The 23879-nt window shown below is 42.0% G+C and overlaps 1 protein-coding gene across 2 annotated transcripts in view; it reads right to left on the bottom strand.

Annotated features, from left to right (window-relative positions):
- The window catches only part of PITPNM3 (PITPNM family member 3), a 735635-nt gene that overhangs the window by 386059 nt on the left and 325697 nt on the right, over positions 1-23879 (bottom strand). For both annotated transcript variants that reach the window (XM_056558420.1, XM_056558419.1), the window contains one exon: positions 21633-21728. In XM_056558420.1, coding sequence (XP_056414395.1) covers positions 21633-21728 — 96 coding nt within the window. The remainder of the gene's footprint in view (positions 1-21632; positions 21729-23879) is intronic.

The raw sequence follows: 23879 nt of genomic DNA, 5'->3' as shown, positions 1-23879 counted from the left end.
TCAGCTTTTTCCAGACAGTCAAATCGGTCAACAATACAGTGAGTTGATATAAGTCAAAGTGACACTGATGAGATATTGGTCCATACCCCCGCTGATGAGATATTGGTCCATACCCCCGCTGATGAGATATTGGTCCATATCCAAGCAATATGCCCTTCATGTCTATACTCAGACAACCCCTTTATATTATATATTTTGAGATTATCTATAAAAACATATAGCCAAAAAATATAACTAGATGGTTTAGAGCTGCTTGGTCTTTCCTTACAGATGATCATATTTTATAACGTTGCTGCTTGCACTCTTCCCGTATTGTATAGCATGTTACTACTAGAAATGAGTATTTATGCTCAGTGCCATTAACGCTCTTTGAAACTCATTCTCTCAGACTCAGATCTAATTCAATCTAAAGGTTGTTAGTAAACATGGTTTCTTTTGTTAACCTTTTAGATGCAGTGTTTTGATTCCCTGCAAAAATATAGCATATGCAATGGATAACAGTCATAGCCACTTAGCAGTGGATGGTGTAAATATGTTCGACTTGCTAACCGCTGCTATATTTTCACAGATAGTCAGTAATACAGTGTGGCGTCTTAACTGCGCCAGGCAGCAAGAGCAGTAGCATGAATGGATGGACACGCTACTATTGTCAAAATCTTCTGGTTGCCATAGTTACATTTCAAAGCCTCTCAGCAAATACCCATGCGGTGAGAGGCTGCTTTGATTCTAAAAGGATACGGTCAAGAATAAATCCAATAATAGTTGCTCATTATGAAGACAATAATGAAGAGATTTCACAGCGGTTTTCCATAAACCCTTCCCCTTTGCCGACAAGGGGCTAATGATATTAATTTGTAAATGGCACCCTACAGCATATATGTTAGCCATTATATAAGCCATAATGCCACATGAGACTCTCCAGCTGTTATTGACCTCCAGAAGCTTGGGAATTGCATGATGGGAGATCTAGTTCTGTAAGAGATTATGAATAGGAACTAAATTTACACTATATAAATACGATGCACATTTCACTCCTTATGTAAGAAGTGTGGAATGCATAATTCTGATCTATATTTTTCTGAGCAATAAAGGAACAGAAAAGTCACACAAATAATAAAGAAGTATTCCATCAATTCCTCCTCAATCTCCTTAAAATATATAAATAAATCTGTGTGTGTCCCAGGATATCCCCTTTCTCCTCCTCGCTGTTCTGAGTCTTGCTTTAACCCCTTAAAGACGCAACCCATTTGGGCCTTAAGGACGCAGACAATTTTATTTTTACGTTTTCGATTTTTCCTCCTTGCCTCCAAAAAATCGTTTTTATTTTTATATTTTCATCCACAGAATAGTATGAGGGCTTGTTTTCTGTGCGACCAGTTGTCCGTTGTAATGCCATCACTCACTTTACCATAAAATGTATGGCGCAACCCAAAAAATACTATTTGTGTGGGGAAATTAAAAAGAAAACCGCAATTTTGCTAATTTTGGAAGGTTTCGTTTTCACACCGTACAATTTACGGTAAAAATGACATGTGTTATTTATTCTTTGGGTCAATACGATTAAAATTATACCCGTGATAATATACTTTTCTATTACTGTTGCGCTTAAAAAAATCACAAACTTTTTAACCAAATTAGTACTTTTAAAACCCCCTATTTTGGAGACCTATAACTTTTTCATTTTTCCGTATAAGCGGCGGTATGAGGGCTCATTTTTTGTGCCGTGATCTGTAATTTTTATTGATACCATATTTGCTTATATAAAACTTTTAATACATTTTTTATACATTTTTTTGAGAATAAAAAGTTATAAAAAAGAAGCTATTTTGGACTTTTTTTTTGTTACGTTCACGACGTTCACCGTATAGTATCATTAACATTTTATTTTAATAGTTCAGATATTTACGCATGCGTTGATACCAAATATGTATATAAAATATTTTTTTAACACTTTTTGGGGGGGAAATAGGGAAAATGGGACAATTTACGTTTTTATTGGGGGAAGGGGTTTTTCACATTTTTTTTACTTTATTTTTTTACTTTTATTTTTACACTTAATAGTCCCCATAGGGGACTATTTATAGCAATCATTCGATTGCTAATCCTGTTCAGTGGTATGTATAGGACACAGCACTGATCAGGGTTATCGGTCATCTTCTGCTCTGGTCTGCGGGAAGGCAGATCAGAGCAGAAGACTCCCAGAAGGCAGCAGAGCCAGGTGAGGGGACCTCCCTCTGCCATGCTGGACAATCGGATCGATGCGGCAGCGCTGCGGGCGATGCGATCATCCATTTAAGTGACCGCAATGCTGCAGATGCCGTGATCTGTATTGATCATGGCATCTGAGGGGTTAATGGCAGACATCCGCGGGATCGCGGGTGTCCGCCATTTCTGGCGGGTCCCTGGCTGCAATCAGCAGCCGGGACCTGCCGCGCATGATCCTGGCATCGCTCCGATGCCCGCGGTTATGCTTAGGACGTAAATGTACGTCCTGGTGAGTTAAGTACCACGTCACCAGGACGTACATTTACGGCGCTCGTCATTAAGGGGTTAAAGGGAAACTGACAGCCGATTCACCTGCACTAAACCAAATACACAGGGACAAACAATTTGGGCAAGATTATCTACTGCTTACATTTATCATTCATTTCTATGTTTAACCCCTTATCAACACAGGATGTACATGTGCATACTGCACTTTGAAGCCTTTGAAGTGAGATCTGGAGCTGAGTTGCTTCATACGTTGTGAGTACCAGCTGTGATCAGCATCCGGGCTAAGGGCAAATGGTAGGCAATGGATGGATTGTGGGGTCCCGATCAGCTAAGATGGAGGCTAGATGTCTTACCCTTGCCTCCATGTCACTCTGAGTCTCTTTGTTAAAGGAAATCTGTCATCAGGATCACCCACACTAAACCTGTTACACAGGCTTGTAGTGCGGGTGATCCTGATTAAAACGCTCCTTACCTGGTTTAAAATGGTTCAGCGGTTTTTAAGATATCTATATTTTTAGTTTTCTGTTATTCCCTGGCTTGGGATTCAGTGGGAGGTGTTATCATCTCGGACTCGGCCACACGTCATTCTAGCTGGGCGGAGCTGCCGCCTGGCTCATGAATATTCATGAACTTATCCTCGTGGTCTAACTCCTTTTTCTCGGTCTGGTGGGGAGGGCTGCGCATGCGCCGCGTTCCGTACACCCGGAAGCGGCGTTCTCCCCCCGGCTTCACTCGAGCTGCGGCCCTATACAAGTAAGAAAACGGGCTGCATGAGTGAAAAGCCGGGGGTGGGAGGAAGGGAGGGACGGAGGGTGTTTTTATTCACAAACTGAAGGAATAAGCAGGTTATATATAGATATATTTGTGTGGATAAGTTCATGAATATTCATGAGCCAGGCGGCAGCTCCGCCCAGCTAGAATGACGTGTGGCCGAGTCCCAGATGATAACATCTCCCACTGAGTCACAAGCCAAGGAATAACAGAAAACTAAAAATATGGATATCTTAAGAAGCGCTGAACCATTTTTAACCAGGTAAGGAGCGTTTTAATCAGGATCACCCACACTACAAGCCTGTGTAACAGGTTTAGTGCGGGTGATTCTGATGACAGATTTCCTTTAAAGCAGTCTGTCTCAGGAAGACTGTACAAGTAGAGAACCAAAAACACTGATCAGTGCTATGTTATGGCATAGTGTTAAACACTGTCAGTAATAGAAAGATTGCAAATTATAGTCCCCTATGGTTACTAAAAAAATAATGAAATAAATAAATAAATAATATATATATATATATATATATATATATATATTGTATGAAGGAACAAGGGGCCGTCATTGATGATCGGTATGTGTCACCGAGGTTCCTGGCCTCGGTGAGTTAACCCCTTAACGACAATGGACGTAAATGTACGTCATGGTGACGTGGCACTTAACGCACCATGACATACATTTACGCGCCGACATGATCGCGAGCACCGAAGCGGTGCTCGCTTCATGCCCAGTAGGTCCCGGCTGCTATCAGCCACGGACCCGCTGGTAATGGCGGACATCCGCGATCGCGCGTATGTCCGCCATTAACCCCTCCGATGCCGTGATCAATACTTATCACGGTACATATTGCGGTACTTTGAATGGATGATCGGATCGCCCGCAGCGCTGCCATGGGGATCCGATCATCCAGCATGGCGGCCGGAGGTCCCCTCACCTGGCTACGGCCGTCTCCCGGGGTCTTCTGCTCTGGTCTGAGATCGAGCAGACCAGAGCAGAAGATCACTGATAATACTGAGCAGTGCTGTGTCCTATGCATAGCACTGCACAGATATTAGCAATCAACTGATTGCAATGAATAGAAAAAGTGTAAAGAAAAAATTGTAAAAAAATGTAAAATAAAAAAGTACAAAAAATAAAAAAATCCCCTCCCCCAATAAAAAAGTAAAACGTCCGTTTTTTCCATTTTACCCAAAAAAGCGTAAAAAAAATAATTAATACACATATTTGGTATTGCCGCATGCGTAAAAGTCTGAACTATTAAAATATATTATTAATCATCCCGTACGGAAAAAAAAAATTATAAAAAATTTATAAAAAGTAAAACCTAAGCAAAAGTGATACTGATAAAAACTACAGAACATGGCGCAAAAAATTAGCCCTCATATCGCCCCATATACGGAAAAATGTGAAAGTTATAGGTAGTCAAAATAGGACAATTTCAAACGTACTAATTTTGTTACAATGGTTTGAGATTTTTTTTAAGCGGTACAATTATAGAAAATAATATAATCATGGGTATCATTTTAATCATATTGACCCACAGAATAAATAAAACATAACATTTTTACCGGAAAGTGTACAGCGTGAAAACAAAACCTTCCAAAATTTGCTAAATTGGGGTTTTCTTTTCAATTTTCCCACATAAATAATATTTGTTTTGTTGCGCCGTACATTTTATGGTAAAATAAGTGATGTAATTACAGTACAATTGGTGATGCAAAAAACAAGCCCTTATATGGGTTTGTTGATGGAAATATAAGAGAGTTATGATTTTTAGAAGGCGAGGAGGAAAAAACGAAAATGCTAAAATAAAATTGGTCTGGTCCTTAAGGCCAAAATGGGCCTGTCCTTAACCTCTTAAGGACCCAGCCATTTTACACCTTAGGACCCGGCCATTTTTTGAACATCTGACCACTGTCACTTTAAACATTAATAACTCTGGGATGCTTTTAGTTATCATTCTGATTCCGATATTGTTTTTTCGTGACATATTCTACTTTAACATAGTGGTAAAAAAAAATTGTTACTTGCATCCTTTCTTGGTGAAACATTTGAAAATTTTATGAAAAATTAGAAAATTTTGCATTTTTCTAACTTTAAAGCTCTCTGTTTGTAAGGAAAATGGATATTCAAAATATATTTTTTTCACATATACAATATGTCTACTTTATGTTTGCATCATAAAATTGACAAGTTTTTACTTTTGGAAGACACCAGAGGGCTTCAAAGTTCAGCAGCAATTTTCCAATTTTTCACAAAATTTCCAAACTCACTATTTTTCAGGGACCAGTTCAGGTTTGAAGTGGATTTGAAGGGTCTTCATCTTAGAAATACCCCACAAATGACCCCATTATAAAAACTGCACCCCACAAGGTATACAAAATGATATTCGGTCAGCCTTTTAACCCTTTAGGTGTTTCACAGGAATAGCAGGAAAGTGAAGGAGAAAATTCACAATCTTCATTTTTTACACTCGCATGTTCTTGTAGACCCAATTTTTGAATTTTTACGAGGGGTAAAAGGAGAAAATGTATACTTATATTTGTAGTCCAATTTCTCTCGAGTAAGCACATACCTCATATGTCTATGTAAATTGTTCAGTGGGCGCAGTAGAGGGCTCAGAACCGAAGGAGTGACAAGGGGATTTTGGAGAGTACGTTTTTCTGAAAGGGTTTTTGTGGGGCATGTTGCATTTAGGAAGCTCCTATGGTGCCAGAACAGCAAAAAAAAAACACATGCCATACCATTTTGGAAACAAGACCCCTTGAGGAACGTAACAAGGAATTAAGTGAGCCTTAATACCCCACATGTGTTTCACGACTTTTGCATATGTAAAAAAATAAAATAAAATTTCACTAAAATGTGTGATTCCCCCCAAATTTCACATTTTTGCAAGGGTTAATAGCAGAAAATACCCCCCCAAAATTTGTAACCCCATCTCTTCTGAGTATGGAGGTACCCCATAAGTTGACCTGAAGTGCACTACGGGCGAACTAAAATGCTCAGAAGAGAAGGAGTCATATTTGGCTTTTTGAGAGCAAATTTTGCTCGGGGGCATGTCCCATATAGGAAGCCCCTATGGTGCCAGGAAAGCAAAAAATACCCACATGGCATACCATTTTGGAAACTAGACCCCTTGAGGAACGTAACAAGGAATAAAGTGAGCCTTAATACCCCACACGGGTTTTATGACTTTTGCATACGTAAAAAAAAAAAAAAAATTCATTAAAATGGGTGTTTCCCCCCAAATTTCTAATTTTTGCAAGGGTTAATAGCAAAAAATACCCCCCAAAATTTGAAACCCCATCTCTTCTGAGTATGGAGCTACCCCATAAGTTGACCTGAAGTGCACTACGAGCGAACTACAATGCTCAGAAGAGGAGTCATATTTGGCTTTTTGAGAGCAAATTTTGCTCGGGGGGCATGTCGCATTTAGGAAGCCCCTATGGTGCCAGGACAGCAAAATAACCCACAATGGCAAACCATTTTGGAAACTAGACCCCTTGAGGAACGTAAGATCTGTCAGACACCTGTGGGGTGTAAATTTTCACTGCACCCCATTACATTCCGTGAGGGGTGTAGTTTCCAAAATGGGGTCACATGTGGGGTTTAGTTTTTTTTGCGTTTGTCAAAACCGCTGTAACAATCAGCCACCCCTGTGCAAATCACCTCAAATGTACATGGTGCACTCTCCCTTCTGGGCCTTGTTGTGCGCCCCCAGAGCACTTTGCGCCCACATATGGGGTATCTCCATAGTCGGGAGAAATTGCATTACAAATTTTGGGGGGCGTTTTTCCCTTTTACTTCTTGTCAAAATGAAAAGTATGGGGCAACACCAGCATGTTAGTGTAAAAAAATTATTTTTTTACACTAACATGCTGGTGTAGACCCCAACTTCACATTTTCATAAGGGGTGAAAGGAGAAAAAGCCCCCCAAAATTTGTTAGGCAATTTCTCCCGAGTACGGCGATACCCCATATGTGACCCTAAACTGTTGCCTTGAAATACGACAGGGCTCCAAAGTGAGAGCGCCATGTGCATTTGAGGCCTGAATTAGGGATTTGCATAGGGGTGGACATAGGGGTATTCTACGCCAGTGATTCCCAAACAAGGTGCCTCCAGCTGTTGCAAAACTCCCAGCATGCTTGGACAGTCAACGGCTGTCCAGCAATACTGGGAGTTGTTGTTTTGCAACAGCTGGAGGCTCCATTTTGGAAACAGTGGCGTACCAGACGTTTTTCATTTCTATTGGGGAGGGGGGCTGTGTAGGGGTATGTGTATATGTAGTGTTTTTTACTTTTTATTTTGTGTTAGTGTAGTGTAGTTTAGTGTAGTGTTTTTAGGGTACAGTCACACGGGCGGGGGGTTACAGCGAGTTTGAGCTGCCGCGCAAAATTTGCTGCATCGCAAACTTGCAGCCTGATACTCACTGTAAGCCCCCTGCCCATGTGAATGTATCCTGTACATTCACAGGGGGGGGGGGGGACCTCCAGCTGTTGCAAAACTACAACTCCCAGCATGCACAGTCTATCAGTGCATGCTGGTAGTTATAGTTTTGCAACAGCTGGAGGCACACGGGTTGGGAAACACTGAGTTAGGAAACAGACAATGTTTCCCAACCCGTGTGCCTCCAGTTGTTGCAAAACCACAACTCTCAGCATTCTCAAGCATGCTGGGAGTAGTAGTTCAGCAACATCTTTAGAGCCAGATGTTGCCGAACTACAACTCCCAGCATGCTTGGAGTTGTAGTTTTGCAACATCTGGAGGACTACAGTTTGCAGACCACTAATACAGTGGTTCCCAATCTGTGCCCTTCCAGATGTTGCAAAACTACAACTCCCAGTATGCCAAAACTGTCCAGACATGCTGGGAGTTGTAGTTCTGCAACATCTGAAGGGCCAGATGTTACAGAACTACAACTCCCAGCATGCCTGGACAGTAAGGGAATGCTGAGGAATTGTGTTGTTTTGCAACATCTGGAAGGGCACAGTGGTCTCCAAACTGTGGACCTCCAGATGTTGCAAAACTGCAACTCCCAGCATGCCCAGATGCCAAGGGCTGTCTGGGCATGCTGGGAGTTGTAGTTTACAGGGTCCCATTACAGCAATGCATGTCGCTTTATGGCGACGTGCATTGCTGTAAAGGGCCCGACCGCGGCTGAAGAGGAACTCACCTGTCGCCGCCGCCATCTTCATCGCAGGGATCCGGGTCTTCAGGGACGAGGTAAGTACCGGGGCTGGTCCCCAGCACTCCCCCGTCCCCCGCCGCGTCCTCCGGTCTTCCTCCCGTCCTCTCCGGACTTTCAGGGGCCGGGCAGGGCGGGAGGAAGTAACCGCCCCCCTCCCCTCCTGCGATTGGTCGGTTAACTAACCGACGGATCGCAGGGGATAGGAGGAGGTGGCAGGCTTGCCACCTCGCTCCTATACTTCAGCATGGTCCTGGCTGTCTGTGACAGCCGGGATCATGCGAAATTACCGGGCGGTCGGGTCCCAGAGACCCGATCAGCCCGGTATCGCCGCAGATCGCAAGGGCCTACATGGCCCCCCTCTGCGTTTGCCCTGGATGCCTGCTGAAGGATTTCAGCAGGCATCCAGTTCCGATCTCTGCCCGGCGCACGGCAGAGACCGGAAAACGCCAGGGCGTATGGATGCGCCCTGGGTCCTTAAGGCCCAGGGTGTAGGGTTGCCACCTTTCCCTCAGAAAAATACTGGCCGTGGGTGTGGCTATGTGGGGGTGAAGCTAAAAAAAAGGGGAGGGGCCGATTGCACAGAGGACGAGGGATCAGGGGTTAAAGAAATGGCATGGGGGATGGGGGGGGTAAAGAAATGGCATGGGGGATGGGGGGGTAAAGAAATGGCATGGGGGATGGGGGGGGGGTAAAGAAATGGCATGGGGGATGGGGGGGTAAAGAAATGGCAGAGGGGATGGGATGGATACAATATATATGCGGGGGGAACTTTCCTATATTGCACAAATAAATTACATTTAGAGAATAAAACTTACAATTGTAAATAACATTTATTTAACAACAGGCAATAAATTTAAGGGGTTACCCAGAAAATATCAATATAATATAAATACATTTGACAACCTCACCAAATAGTACAAATGCAAACATTTTAACAGCTCCTCTGTATACACACTACCAACAACAAAAAATAGGATGCAAAAATCATCAAAACCAAATTGATGCCAATAAAGCCCTCATATAGCTCTGTAGGTAGAAAACTGAAAATGTTGTACTGAATAAAACCACTATATACAGACCAGTATACTATAAAGAATCTGTATACAATATAAGTGATTATATACAGGACCATATGGCGGTAGATAACAGCTGTACACAGGATCTGTATACCATATAAGTGACTATATACAGGACCATATGGCGGTAGATAACAGCTGTACACAGGATTTGTATACCATATAAGTGATTACAGTTACATTTTGGGACTCACAATTACGTCTTTTCTGATCAGCGGTGTCCTCTTTCCTTTTCTTCTCCGTCCGGATAAGACCACCATGTGGATCTCTTAACATCTGCAGGAAAAACATGTCAGACTCTGCATATATTCAGTGCTCTCCCCTCCTCTACAATCTTTCCATCTATAGGCCCACAAACTGTAATAATGCCCTCCTTGGTGTCCTGCACAGTAAAAGGGCAGGTAGGTAGGTAGCCAGGTAAATAGGTAACTAGGTAGGTAGATCAGGAGGCCAGATATGTAGGTAGGTGACAAGCCAGGTAGGTAGGGGGCTAAGTAGGTAGTTAGGCAGCCATGTATGAAGGCCAGGTACATAGTTAGATAGTCTGGTATGTAGGTAAGTAGTTAGGCATATAGGCATAAAGTTAGGTAGCCCCCCAATAAGTATAGGTAGTTATACCCCCTTCCCCCCATTCCCTATAGGCAGAGTCACCCTCTCTCTTCCCCATAGGTATAGGCAGTTACCCCCTCCCTCTCTTCCCCATAGGTATAGGCAGTTACCCCCTCCCTCTCTTCCCCATAGGTATAGGCAGTTACCCCCCTCTCTTCCTCATAGGTATAGGCAGTTACACCCCCTCTTCCCCATAGGTATAGGCAGTTACCCCCCCCTCTCTTCTCCATAGTTATAGGCAGTTGCCCCCCCCTCTCTTCCCCATAGTTATAGGCAGTTGCCCCCCCCCCTCTCTTCCCCATAGGTATAGGCAGTTACCCCCCCCTCTCTTCCCCATAGGTATAGGCAGTTACCCCCCCCTCTCTTCCCCATAGGTATAGGCAGTTACCCCCCCTCTCTTCCCCATAGGTGTAGGCAGTTACACCCCCTCTTCCCCATAGGTATAGGCAGTTACCCCCCCTCTCTTCCCCATAGGTATAGGCAGTTACCCCCCCTCTCTTCCCCATAGGTATAGGCAGTTACCCCCCCCCCTCTTCCCCATAGGTGTAGGCAGTTACCCCCCCTCTCTTCCCCATAGGTATAGGCAGTTACCCCCCCCCCTCTCTTCCCCATAGGTATAGGCAGTTACCCCCCCCCTCTCTTCCCCATAGGTATAGGCAGTTACCCCCCCCCCTCTCTTCCCCATAGGTAAAGGCAGTTACCCCCCTCTCTCTTCCCTATAGGTATAGGCAGTTACCCCCCTCTCTTCCCCATAGGTATAGGCAGTTACCCCCCCCTTCCCTATAGGTAAAGGCAGTTACCACCCCCCCCTCTTCCCTATAGGTAAAGGCAGTTACCCCCCCCTCTCTCTTCCCTATAGGTATAGGCAGTTACCCCCCCTCTCTTCCCCATAGGTATAGGCAGTTACCCCCCCCCCCTCTTCCCCATAGGTATAGGCAGTTACCCCCCCCCCCATAGGTAAAGGCAGTTACCCCCCCTCTCTCCCCCCCCCTCAGGTGGTTATAGGAATAGGCAATTACCCCCCCCCCCCTCTCTTGCCCATAGGTATAGGCAGTTACCGCCTCCCCTCTCTTCCCCATAGGTATAGGCAGTTACCCCCCCTCTTCCCCATAGGTATAGGCAGTTACCCCCCCCTCTCTTCCCCATAGGTATAGGCAGTTACCCCCCCTCTCTTCCCCAAAGGTATAGGCAGTTACCCCCCCCCTCTTCCCCATAGGTATAGGCAGTTACCCCCCCCTCTTCCCCATAGGTATAGGCAGTTACCCCCCCCCCCTCTCTTCCCCATAGGCAGTTACCCCCCCCCCCTTTCCCGTAGGCAGTTACCCCCCCCTTCCCCATAGGTATAGGCAGTTACCCCCCCCCCCTCTTCCCCATAGGTATAGGCAGTTACCCCCCCCCTCTCTTCCCCATAGGCAGTTACCCCCCCCTTCCCCATAGGCAGTTACCCCCCCCCCCCCTTCCCCATAGGTATAGGCAGTTACCCCCCCCCCTTCCTCATAGGCAGTTACTCCCCCCCCTTCCCCATAGGTATAGGCAGTTACCCCCCCCTTCCCCATAGGTATAGGCAGTTACCCCCCCCCCTTCCCCATAGGTATAGGCAGTTACCCCCCCCCTTCCCCATAGGTATAGGCAGCCCCCCCCTTCCCCATAGGTATAGGCAGTCCCCCTCCCCCTTCCCCATAGGTATAGGCAGTCCCCCCCCCTTCCCCATAGGTATAGGCAGTCCCCCCCCCTTCCCCATAGGTATAGACAGTCCCCCCCCTTCCCCATAGGTATAGGCAGTCCCCCCCCCCTTCCCCATAGGTATAGGCAGTTACCCCCCCCCCCCCCTTCCCCATAGGTATAGGCAGTTACCCCCCCCCCTTCCCCATAGGTATAGGCAGTTAATTGGGGTGGAATTCAGAGACACAAACACTGACTGACACATACACACACACGCCGACAAACACTGTTTGACAGACACACAAACACTGACACACACATAGTAACAGACACAGACACACTTACCTACTACCGCAGCACCTCTCCAGTCTCCTCTCAGTCTCGGCGAGTGACGTGACGTCCTGAGCGGGTCTGCGGAGTGACGTCACTTCCGCAACGTCCCTCCGCAGATCCGTCCGCACAGAATTGCACAGGTGAAGTTTTAGACTGGGACTGGGAGACAGGGACAGCCTCAGAGTCAGTCAGACAGGGTGCTGTGCTAAGCGGCATGGTGCGGGCGTGCGGCCCGCACCCCCGCTCAGCGGTGCCAGCATCGAACAGAACAGGAGTTTGTTTATTTTTAGGTTAGTGTGACGACAGTGAATGAAAAATACCGGCCATTGCATGGCCGGTATTTTTCATCCAAACTTACCGGCACAGCCCGGAATCTGAATGGAAATACCGGCTGTGCCCTGGGTCCTTAAGAGGTTAAGGGGTTAAGAGACGATTTTTCTCAAGTGTCAGTGTTGCAGATAGCTGACACTTCAGCTGTATAGTATGGCTGTAAAGCTGATCCGGGACGGCTTTTACTGGGAATAGTCAAAGTGCTGGGTGTTCTAGGCCGGGTCTTGGCAGGCTTATAATGCAGTCAGCACTGTCAGGTGAGTGTTGTGTGTGTCTGATCTCCATCTTACAGTGAAGCTGTGGAATCCTCTGAGCTGACTGCAAACAGGCGTGCAGGCCACCTGGAAGCCTGACAGTGAACTTTTCTGTGGCTGAGCATTTAGCCGGGTGTGAACCGACACCTAGGATTCCAGGTGAACTTTGTTTTGCTGTGTATGAACAAGCACCAAGACTGTTTTGCTTTGCTGTGTATGAACAAGCACCAAGACTGTTTTGCTTTGCTGTGTATGAACAAGCACGAAGACTGTTTTGCTTTGCTGTGTATGAACAAGCACCAAGACTGTTTTGCTTTTGCTGTGTATGAACAAGCACCAAGACTGTTTTGCTTTTGCTGTGTATGAACAAGCACCAAGACTGTTTTGCTTTGCTGTGTATGAACAAGCACCAAGACTGTTTTGCTTTGCTGTGTATGAACAAGCACCGAGACTGTTTTGCTTTGCTGAGTGTGGATAAAGCACTGAAGTTTGATTTACAACCTGGTCCCTTGCCTCTATGCTATGTACCTGACTACCAGAGCAAATCCCCACAATGGGCCTCATTTACTAAGCTGAAACCGACCAGTTTTTGTCTGAGACATGTCTGCGCCAGTGTGCTACAGTGTGTGCCTGAAAAATCCGACAAACCCAAAAAAGGGGTGTGGCAGGCCAAAAAGGGGTGTGGTTTCACAACCCGACCGATTTCCTATGGAATTCACAGAAAATCCTGTGGGTAAATGGCTGGAAATATCGACCTAGAAAAAGCTGGTCAGAAAATGTTCCCGACTTTTCCCAATAGTAAATAGAAAGGAATCCTGCATGTCTGAAACAACTTTTCCCACTAGTAAAAACCCGACAATCTTAGTGAGGCCCAATATATAAATGTCCCACCAAAACAAAAATGGTACTCATCAAAACAGATCATGGTGCAAAAAAAATATGCCCTTATACAGCCCCATGTACAGAAAATTAAGAAAGTTATAAAGGTCAGAAAAGGTAACTTTTAAGCATACTTAAAAAAAATAAAAATAAAATAAAATAAAAAGTAAAATTAAACAAAACCTATATACTGGGTGTCATTGCAATCATATTCTCCTATGATTAAAAAAAAAATTGCAGTGCACTGCATAAAAAAATTGTGTTTTGTTTAAGAAGCACACATGGAGCTGTTTTTGAAAGAAATTAGATCTGTTTTTCTATTCCTGGATAACTCCTTTAAAATGTCAGGTAGCTCCTCTGATGGGTTTTTCCCAGAAGGAGACTGCAGCCTGCACTTCATGGCAAGATATGCTGGCTACACGTGAAAACTAAGCAATGTTATATAGAAAAATATAGAAAAAATGTCCCACTCTTCTTTCACTCCTAACATCTTTCTTAAACTCTCTGAATATCTGTTCTTCTAAACCAAGCTCACCCCCAACCCCCCCCCCCCCCCCCCCTCAACGCCTCTGACTACTTAGGCCGGCAAAACCCTTGTTATATACTTTTTACCATAGTTTTCGCTCTTGCTTTGTTTTCTCTTTGTCCTAATTTCATGTGTTATGTATGCTCTGATACCTTGTATTCTACATTTATATTGCTACATTGTAAAGTATGTACCCATTTCTTTTTTTATTGCACAATGTAATATTTGGTCTGTGGAAACTAATAAAACCTATTTACAAATAAAGTAATTTCACTTCAGCTTGAACAATTCTGTGCAACATGTTCAGGAGAACACTTAAGAATTTTTACGTCTTATATTTTCCACATTTCATGACCCACTGAAGATTACTTTCTGAAATCAAGTTTATGGGGCTTTTTATTATACAGAGGATTATAACCAAATGGCCGCATTAGAAAATCAAGGATGTACTGATGTGTTTGTAAGATTGTTAAGAATGTTCTTCACCATACGGTTTACTATTCTTCATGTTCACGCTTCCTTCACTTGCATTTTCCATGTCTGTGAAACTGATATAAGGATATTTCTATAAGCTTCATATGTCCATACCAAACTTTGTTGTAATCATAGTACAGCCCTATGGCAGACCACCATTACATCATGCTGTGCTGTACTATACTTCTCTAGTTTACCTGACTAATATCCAAACGTACACGCTAAGCCCTGATGAACATAAATCTCCATTAAAGGAGTCATCAGCATCAAATAAAGTGTGTTAGCAGAGTGCTCTCTATTAAGACTGCTACCAGAGTGCCCATCCATCAACAGTGCCAGCAGAATGCTCCCAATAAACAGTGACAGCAGAACATTGCAAATAATCCTTTAGTCTACTGTGTATGGATGCAATTTACATTCATCAACCACTGAACATTTTATCAACATTTTATCTCCTTTGTGACATCTGCTGTGTGTTTGTGCTTTTTTTTTTTTTTTTTTTTTTTTAAATTTGTTTTGCTGTGGCCGAGGTCAAAGATGCCTTCCGATCCTGGCCATTAAACCCCTAAATGCTTAAAGGGGTATTCCAGGCAAAAACTTTTTTATATATATATATCAATTGGCTCTGGAAAGTTAAACAGATTTGTAAATTACTTTGATTAAAAAATCTTAATCCTTCCAATAGTTATTATTTTCTGAAGTTGAGTTGTTGTTTTCTGGCTAATTGCTCTCTGATGACTTATGTCCCGGGAGCTGTGCAGTTTCTATGGGGATATTTTCCCATCATGCACAGCTCCCGGGACGTGACATCATCAATGAGCAGTTAGACAGAAAACTTCAGAAGCTAATAACTATTGGAAGGATTAAGATTTTTTTAATAAAAGTAATTTACAAATCTGTTTAACTTTCCGGAGCCAGTTGATATATATAAAAAAAAAAGTTTTTGCCTGGAATACCCCTTTAAGTCAATAGAGAATGTGGTCCCATTCCTTAACTGAGCAATCACGGGGTGCCACTGAATTGCCTTGGCACCTGATGGCCAATTGATAACCTCTAAGTCTCCTATGATAGTAATAGGAGATCAGTAAAATATTAGCACACTACAATACAATAGTATTGCAATGTACTGTACAAGTGATGAAAAAATCACATTCTAAAAGTGCAACTAAAAAAAAAAAAAAAAAAGTTTAAAGTATTAAAGTATATCTTTTTACAAATAAAAAATTTTGACTACACAAAAAAAAAAACTGTCCAAACTACAGTTTAAGGGTCATAAAACGATGATCCAAAGCATTTTTATTTTATAGATGTTAAATTGACAGAATAGCATTTTTCCATTTTACCTACATTAAATGGAAAAATTTGAGAGTGCCGTTTAAATTACAACTGGTTCCACAAAACAGAAAGCTCTCATATGGCACTTATAATTAAAAAAATAAATAAATAAATAAATAATAATAATAAGCCAGTTTCTTTAAGGGGTTGGTGGAGATTTGTTTACAGGGGTTGTGCAGTGGGAAAAACCTATCCCCTATATGTTGGGGACTCTAATCTCTTCCCAAGAGTGGAAAGTGCTTATCTCTCGCCTTGTTCAATAGAAAACTGAACACAAGAACAAGGGGGGCACAAACTGAGAAAATAAGGGAGCCTGTTCTAAAGGAAACTATTACTCGGTATTGGCTTTCTGCTACCTTATCTAATGAGTCATAAATCTAATGAGCAGTAATACCAGCTCTCCTCTTCACATCACTGGTCTTGTCCCGAGCTGACAGGAGGGGATGTGGGGCCGGGGGGATAGGAGCTCTCTGCATTTAACCCCTTAACGACCAAGGACGTATATTTACATAAATACCGAACTAGAAAAATATATCATTAATTAAACCGCACGGTCAATGGCGTACGCGCAAAAAATTCCGAAGTCCAAAATAACATATTTTTGGTCGCTTTTTATATCATGAAAAAATGAATAAAAAGCAAAGTCACAAAGTCCGATCAATACAAAAATTGTACCGCTAAAAACTTCAGATCACGGCGCAAAAAAATGAGCCCTCATACTGCCCAATACGCAGAAAAAAAAATAAAATAAAGTTATAGGGGTCAGAAGATGACAATTTTAAATGTATAAATTTCCGTACATGTAGTTAGGATTTTTTTTCCAGAAGTACGACAAAATCAAACCAATATAAGTAGGATATCATTTTAATTGTATGGACCTACAGAATAAAGATCAGGTGTCATTTGTACTGAAAAATGTACTGCCTAGAAACGGAAGCCCCCAGAAGTTACAAAATGGCGTTTTTTCTTCAATTTCGTCGCACAATGATTTTTTTTTTTTCCGTTTCGCTGTAGATTTTTGGATAAAATGACTGATGTCACTGCCTGGCACAAAATAGAGATAAATAGAGAACCACATTAGTATACTCATTTGGTCTTCCAATGTTTCTCACATATAAAGACTGATTGATAAATACAGCATTATAGTAATATATTTTCCTGATAATCCTTTACAACAATCTTGGCTGCCATTGATCTTCGGGGCTGACCACATGTGCTCTGCTGCTTCATTGAAGTTACTGACCTCCACATGAGTATACATCTCACATATGTTACTAAATTGTAGAATGCTCTTGTATATTGTAATGAGATCAAAATACTGTCAGTCAATGCAGTTTACAACAATGCCCGCCACCCTGATATTTCATCTTGATAATCCTACCCAGGGATGCTTTGTGTAACAAAATGTCAACACAATTCTTCATTATCTCCTGTCAACCAGTGCATCTAATACATGGACTCCATCTCAGATTATATGTCATTTAATAAAGTGCATTACATGAAGAAGTGTCCGTGGATCTTGAACAAAAAACAAACCCTTTTCAGATATCGTGCAATGTCACTTCATCAGTTCCCAATAAACTCTAGTTAATGGGGTAGTTATTAGAATAAAAGAAGTAATTGGATCCGCTTTTATACAAATTCACCATTATTTTATTGTGCTAAGATTCTGTGTTGTAAGGAGTAGGAGCTGCTAAGTAACAAGCTCTCAAGGCGTAGGCATTAGGGATGAAGGGCAAAACCACTTTGGAGATGAAATATATACACTAATACCTGTAACATGTGGAAAGAAGGAAACAGATTGAAAAGTAAGGATTAGAGACTTGCAATGTATGCTAAATGTCCTATTACAGGTAAAGGGATTTTTTGAGACTAGAGAGAGTATTTATTCTTAGAAACAGTGCCAATCTTGTTCATAGGCTTTGTAGCACAGTCTAATTTTAAAGGACTTGTCCCACAATATTTTACTTGTTCACAGTATAGGTTATACTGTAGGTGGTCTCAGGGGGGTGCACCTCTGGGATCCCCATAGATCACAGGAACATTGGTCTTCCCCTGTTTGAATAGAGCGCTTGTCAAGCATGCACATGGTTACTTTTAAATCTATGGGATTTACAGGGATAGCTGAGTGTTCTGCAGATTGGGGATAAGTTATATATCCCGCTGCAGATCTTTAACTTCTCTCACATTATAGTGGGTATAGTATTTTTTACCAGTAGAACAAGTGGTAAGAAATGCCTAGGTGCCTCCACACGTGTCTGTAATGGTTAAGCCATTACCTGTTACCGAAAGCTCATGAACCACATGGTCACCGTCTTTATAATGAGCATATCAATAAAACTTGTGTACAGTCTGTGAACAGGATTCTGCCTCTTAAGAGTACCACTTTAACTTATCTGAAGACACACGCAGTTCAACTTAATCGTAACTTTGTGCACTGGTTGACAATAAAATTATTCACCAGAAAGAAATCTCATGTTGCTGCAAAATTCACGGCAGATATGTAAATAATAACAGGTGTGGTCTGATCTGACACTGGGACTTGCCACAAGAAGGAGTGAAAGTGCTCCAACTGCTGTCCAATAAAAATGCTCTCCTAGGCAGAATTTGGGTAGTGTACTTCTTGGCAAAAGATTGTTGACTGCTAGACATGCCTCTACTACTACAACATTTTGTCCAGCTGACAGATCTTGAGAGGGGGAGCATCATTAAACTATGAGAAGCAGAATGGTCATTTCAACAAATTACCCGCCAAATATTCAGAACAGCCTATGCTGTTGGGAGGTGTTTGGAACAGTAGTTACATAAAGTGACACACGCACACCCAAAAAACATGAATATGTACAGACCACTAGTAGAAAAGATTGATTGATTCACAGACAAGCATGAGTAGCTCCCACAGTTTTCTTGCCCACTATCCAGACATAGGTGGCACCTTTAGTATACCTCTGTCTCTGCCCAGACCATATAATGGAAAACGACACCTGTTCACCCGCACTATAACCCGATACACCAGGTTATAGTGCGAGTGAACAGGAGACTGATGCGGGGTCTCGGACTGCTATACCTACCTGCATCGGGAACCCCGATTATCCGAAGGTCTCCCTCTTTCAGCACTGACTTGTGCTCTGGAGGAGGGCCCGCTGGCTGGATTTAAATATTCAGAAGCGTTGGTCACGTGAGCGCTCAGTAGGAACGAGCGCTCACATGACCAATGCTCATGAATATTTAAATCCAGCCGGTGGGCCCGCCTCCTAAGAGCAAGTCAGTGCTGAAAGAGGGGGACCTTCGGAGGATTAGGGTTCCGGACTACAGGTGGGTATAGCAGTCTGAGACCCCGCATCGGTCTCCTGTTCACCCGTACTATAACCCGGTGTATCTGGTTATAGTGCGGGTGAACGGGTGACCATTTTCCTTTTATAGGTGCTTAGTAACAGGAAATGTAGTGTCATGGCACCCAGTATGTGTCCTGCCACTGACAGCCACCCACCATCACCTATGTTTACAGTGGTATAGTGAACAAGAAACCTGGACTTCAATGGACTGAATCCACATCCATGTTCTGTTTGTGATCAGATGATGGTTGGGTTTAAGTATCGTACATATATATCCTTTTGCTCTAATACTAGAATCACTTACATATATCATCATTATATTAACACATATGTTTAAGTTGATTCCCAAAACTCCTTCTTGGTGCATTATTATATTTTTAAAAATTTTTTGTCAATAAGTATATTTACAGCAACTGACTCTTGGGCTACTTTGGTGCCACTTGCACTTTCTTTCTTTACAAATGAATTATTACGTTTCTCTAATACCCTTAATGAAGCTCTCGACAATACACCACCACTGGCTCCTTGCAACTATATTTTAGACTCTGCAGCCTCTATGATCTACATGTGACTCCCACTAATGGATTCTGTCTGCAGGGCCATCCTCACATAGTGGGCTCCACTCCTATTAGACACTGTCTCTATTTCTTTCTCACAGTCCACTGATGTATTTCTCAGTAATATTGCAGGTCCAGACCCCTCTCCCAGATTTGCGGTAAGTCAGACTGTTTCTTATGTGCTCAACCATCTCAACCCCAGCTAGAAGATTAGTGGTGCAACTAGCACTGCAATGTACACCATCAAATAAGACGCAAGGCATCGTACATTGATACCTCTTTTTCCGGTCCTAGATTGTCCTTTAGGATTTTAAACCAAGATATGAATGATGATACTATTGCAGCAATGGTTACCCAGCATCTACTATTATTTTTGGAGTGTCCCACATAGTTTAAAAAAGTCCAAGCCAGCAGTATTGAAATGACCATCATGTCATTGGGTCACTTTAAAGTGAATTCAAACACTGTTTCTGCATTGGGCCATTTTACCATTTCATTTATTGCAAAGATTTATTTTAATTTTTTTTTTTTTTTTTTTAACAATAGTTCTGTGAACTTCACTCAGTTGAGATACAAGAATGAAGTATATAACATAGGTACTGTTATTTGTCTGTTCTGAGATCAGGCTATCAAAACAGATTTATGGTTCCCCTGTGTTGAACAAATTGAAGAGCTTGCAGGATACAGATAACACTGCTGGGTGTTTATATTTTCCACCTTTCTGTAAGCTAAAAATAGGTCTAATTCACTTCAACGTAAATGCCCTGAACCATTATAATGCATTCTCTTTGTTAAAGGAGTTTGTGGGTTATAACAATACTTCTTTACAACCTGGATGTGCCTAAAAAAAAAAAAAAAAATCACATTCTTGGCCTGATGAAAATCTAGACAAGAAGGTCATCAGCCTTAAACCAGTAGATACCGTACTGCTTTATATTTTACACAGTGAATGGTATATACAGTATGCAATTAATGCTACACCAATGTGCAAAAACTATTTTATACAGTATGTTATTCTGTATCATTGATAAGGTTCCTGTAGTATTGAACATAATTAAAAATCATACTAACTATTAGAATCAATGCTTTATTTATATTTATAGCTTTATTGTAAATACTATGTATTGCATGTACACCGACCATTTTTTTTTACTCGATTGCATCTAAAATGGGTAATGAAGCATCCTCGCAAATACAGTAGCACTTCTACTTTTTAGTGTATACAGCTCCTATGCAGTCAAATGTTTCTCCATGGCTGCAGTCATTGTATGATGTTTTCCATATGCCCCTCTTCTATAGTAAGTAGATTTGCAAGGAGTCAAATTGAGGAAAATAACATAGGACTGCAGAATTAGACTATTTTGAGGGTTTGTTGGGAACCTGTAATATTCGAGATATATAGGACTGCCTAGAAGAAGAGCTGTCTGCACAAAAAAATGGCAGGATATTTTAACTTAAAGGGAATCCCTTTCATGCTGCCTGAAACACAGGTCATCGGGCAGTCCTTAGTAGTTTCTTCCAGCCCCATCTATCTTGATTCATAGATGCCTCCATGTTTGAGTATAAGGAGAGATGTATTAGTCAAGGCTGTCTGGCATGAAGAAGCCAATGGGCACCGCTCCGATTGACGTGTAGTTCAGGCAGCATAAAAGTGGTAAAAGGCTGGCTTTAATATTTGAATAATGTATTTGAATTTGTAGGACTGACAAAGTCAAATAGTTTTTATCATTAATGTAATGAATATTAAAAAAAATAGTTTCACAATTTCTCAACAGTTCAATTTTTATGTAATTCTGAGTGCTTAGAACATACCTCTGGCATCAAAGAACTCATCGTCTGAGCTGTCCACGGAGTCATTCACAATTTTCTGCAGGTGCCATTGGGCGCCACTAAAGCGTCGTGTTCCACCTGAAAGAATTAAGTAAAAAAATTGTTAATTTGTGTTCATTGCTGGGACAGGCACAACTATGTTATATAAAGTAGAATATACTCAGAACCACTGTGCAATGCACGGTTAGGACACCAGGGTGATTAAATAATGGCTTTAGATGTGGGAAAACTGTCTACTAGAGATAAGTGAATTGATTTATTTAGGATAGACTTTTATCCAAATTTTCCAAGGAATTCAGATTCATCCTAATCCTAATTTAGTTAGATTCACTTTGGCGAATCGAATACAGGGGTAGGTACTCCAGCCAAAAGAAACAAGTCCCTGCTTCTGTAAAAGGCACTTAGTTAAATGGGTACTCCGGTGAAAACATTTGTAAATTACTTTATATTTTAAAATAGTTAGCCTTCTAGTACTGATCAGTTGCTGTATGCTCCAGAGAAAGTTGTGTAGTTCTTTCCAGTTTGACCACAGTGCTCTCTGCTGCCCCCTCTGTTCGTGTCAAGAACTGTCCAGAGTAGTAGCAAAGCCTATAGGAACCCTCTCCTGCTCTGGACAGTTCCTGACACAGACAGAGGTGTCAGCAGAGAAAACTGTGGTCAGACTGGAAAGAACTTCACAACTTCCTCTGGAACATACAGAAGCGGATAAGTACTAGACGGATTAAGATTTTTAAATCTCTAACTTTCTGGCACCAGTTGATTTAAAAAAAATATATCAATGGGCAGCCTGACACAGTGATTAATATAGCTGTTACTGACTGCTCTAACTTTCCCTTCCCTACAGTCCCCATTCACACTACATATGTTTAAGCCTTCCATTGTCTTCAAAGGGATTCTGCTGCACTATTCACATTACAGAAATTCTGAATTCCAGACTCTGCTGAAAAAATGACATGTCTATGCATTTCAGGTGGTCTTAGTGCTGAATATCTCGGGGTGGAGATTTTATAGTGTGAATAGGCTGTAAGTATAAAAAGGGGCCTTCAGCACAGGCTTCAGTTTGTAAGGTACGGCATTTTTTTTTTTTTTTAATCAACTGATGCCATAAAGTTAAACAGATTTGTAAATAATTTAACTATAAAAAAAATCATAATCCTTCCAGTATTTATCAGCTGCCCTATGCTCCACAGGAAGTTCTTTTCTTTTTGAATTTCCTTTCTGTCTGACCACAGTGCTCTCTGCTGACACCTCTGTCCATGTCAGGAACTGTCCAGAGTAGGGGATTAACTCCTACTCTGGACAGTTCCTAAAATGGACAGCGGTGTCAGCAGAGATCACTGTGGTCAGACAGAAAGGAAATTCAAAAAGGAAAGAACTTCCTGTGGAGCATATAGCAGCTTATAAATACTGGAAGGATTATGATTTTTTTAATAGAAGAAATTCACAAATCTGTTCAACTTTCTGGCACCAATTGATAACATTTTTTTTTCCAGTGGAGTACCCTTTTAACACCCCATTTAGACTAGGCATGTGGAAAAGGTATAACAGTGTAGCAAGTACAATAAGCAACTAACTGTGGCGTTAAGCACTTTTACGGAGCATGTGGAAGTGTTTTTTGGTGATTATTAAGGTTTCTAAAGATCTGCATTCACAGGCTGCTGGAAGATGACAACTTCCCATAATTAAATTGTTACAAGTTTTCATAGATTTTATGTTATCAACTGTTGAGTATTGAGCAATATTTATAAATTGCTTTTTTGATGTGATAGCTTGCTATATGTTTTGTTATATAGAGACAATAAGCTGTTAAAGGAAACAATATAACAACACACACAGGTAATGAAGGAATGAATCCTGCACTCGCCGCAGTCCACCGCTACTGTAGAAGAGGCATCATGGAGAGAATGGGGCTGTAGACGGGACCCCCTACTACAGCCCTGTAATCTCCATGATGCCTCTCCTACAGTAGTGGTGGACTGCGGCGAGTGCAGGATTCATTCCTTCATTACCTGTGTTTCTTATGCTTGTTTCATTTCATATCCATTGTTTAATTGATTTATTCAAGTACATGCCTGAACGGTGCCTCTTACCTTGTTTTTCTCTGCTAAAGTTACGTTATATGAAACAATATAACAGCTGTCAGTATCAACACATACATTGTCTACAGACACTGATAGTATCCATATGTTTGAATATCTATTACAGGTTAAATGCATTTGTGGTAAGCTT

This window comes from Hyla sarda, chromosome 2, assembly GCF_029499605.1.
Source record: "Hyla sarda isolate aHylSar1 chromosome 2, aHylSar1.hap1, whole genome shotgun sequence".
NCBI classification, from domain to species: Eukaryota; Metazoa; Chordata; class Amphibia; order Anura; family Hylidae; genus Hyla; species Hyla sarda.
The sequence above is the reverse complement of the archived record's forward strand: the minus strand, read 5'-3'. Positions and strand labels throughout refer to the sequence as shown.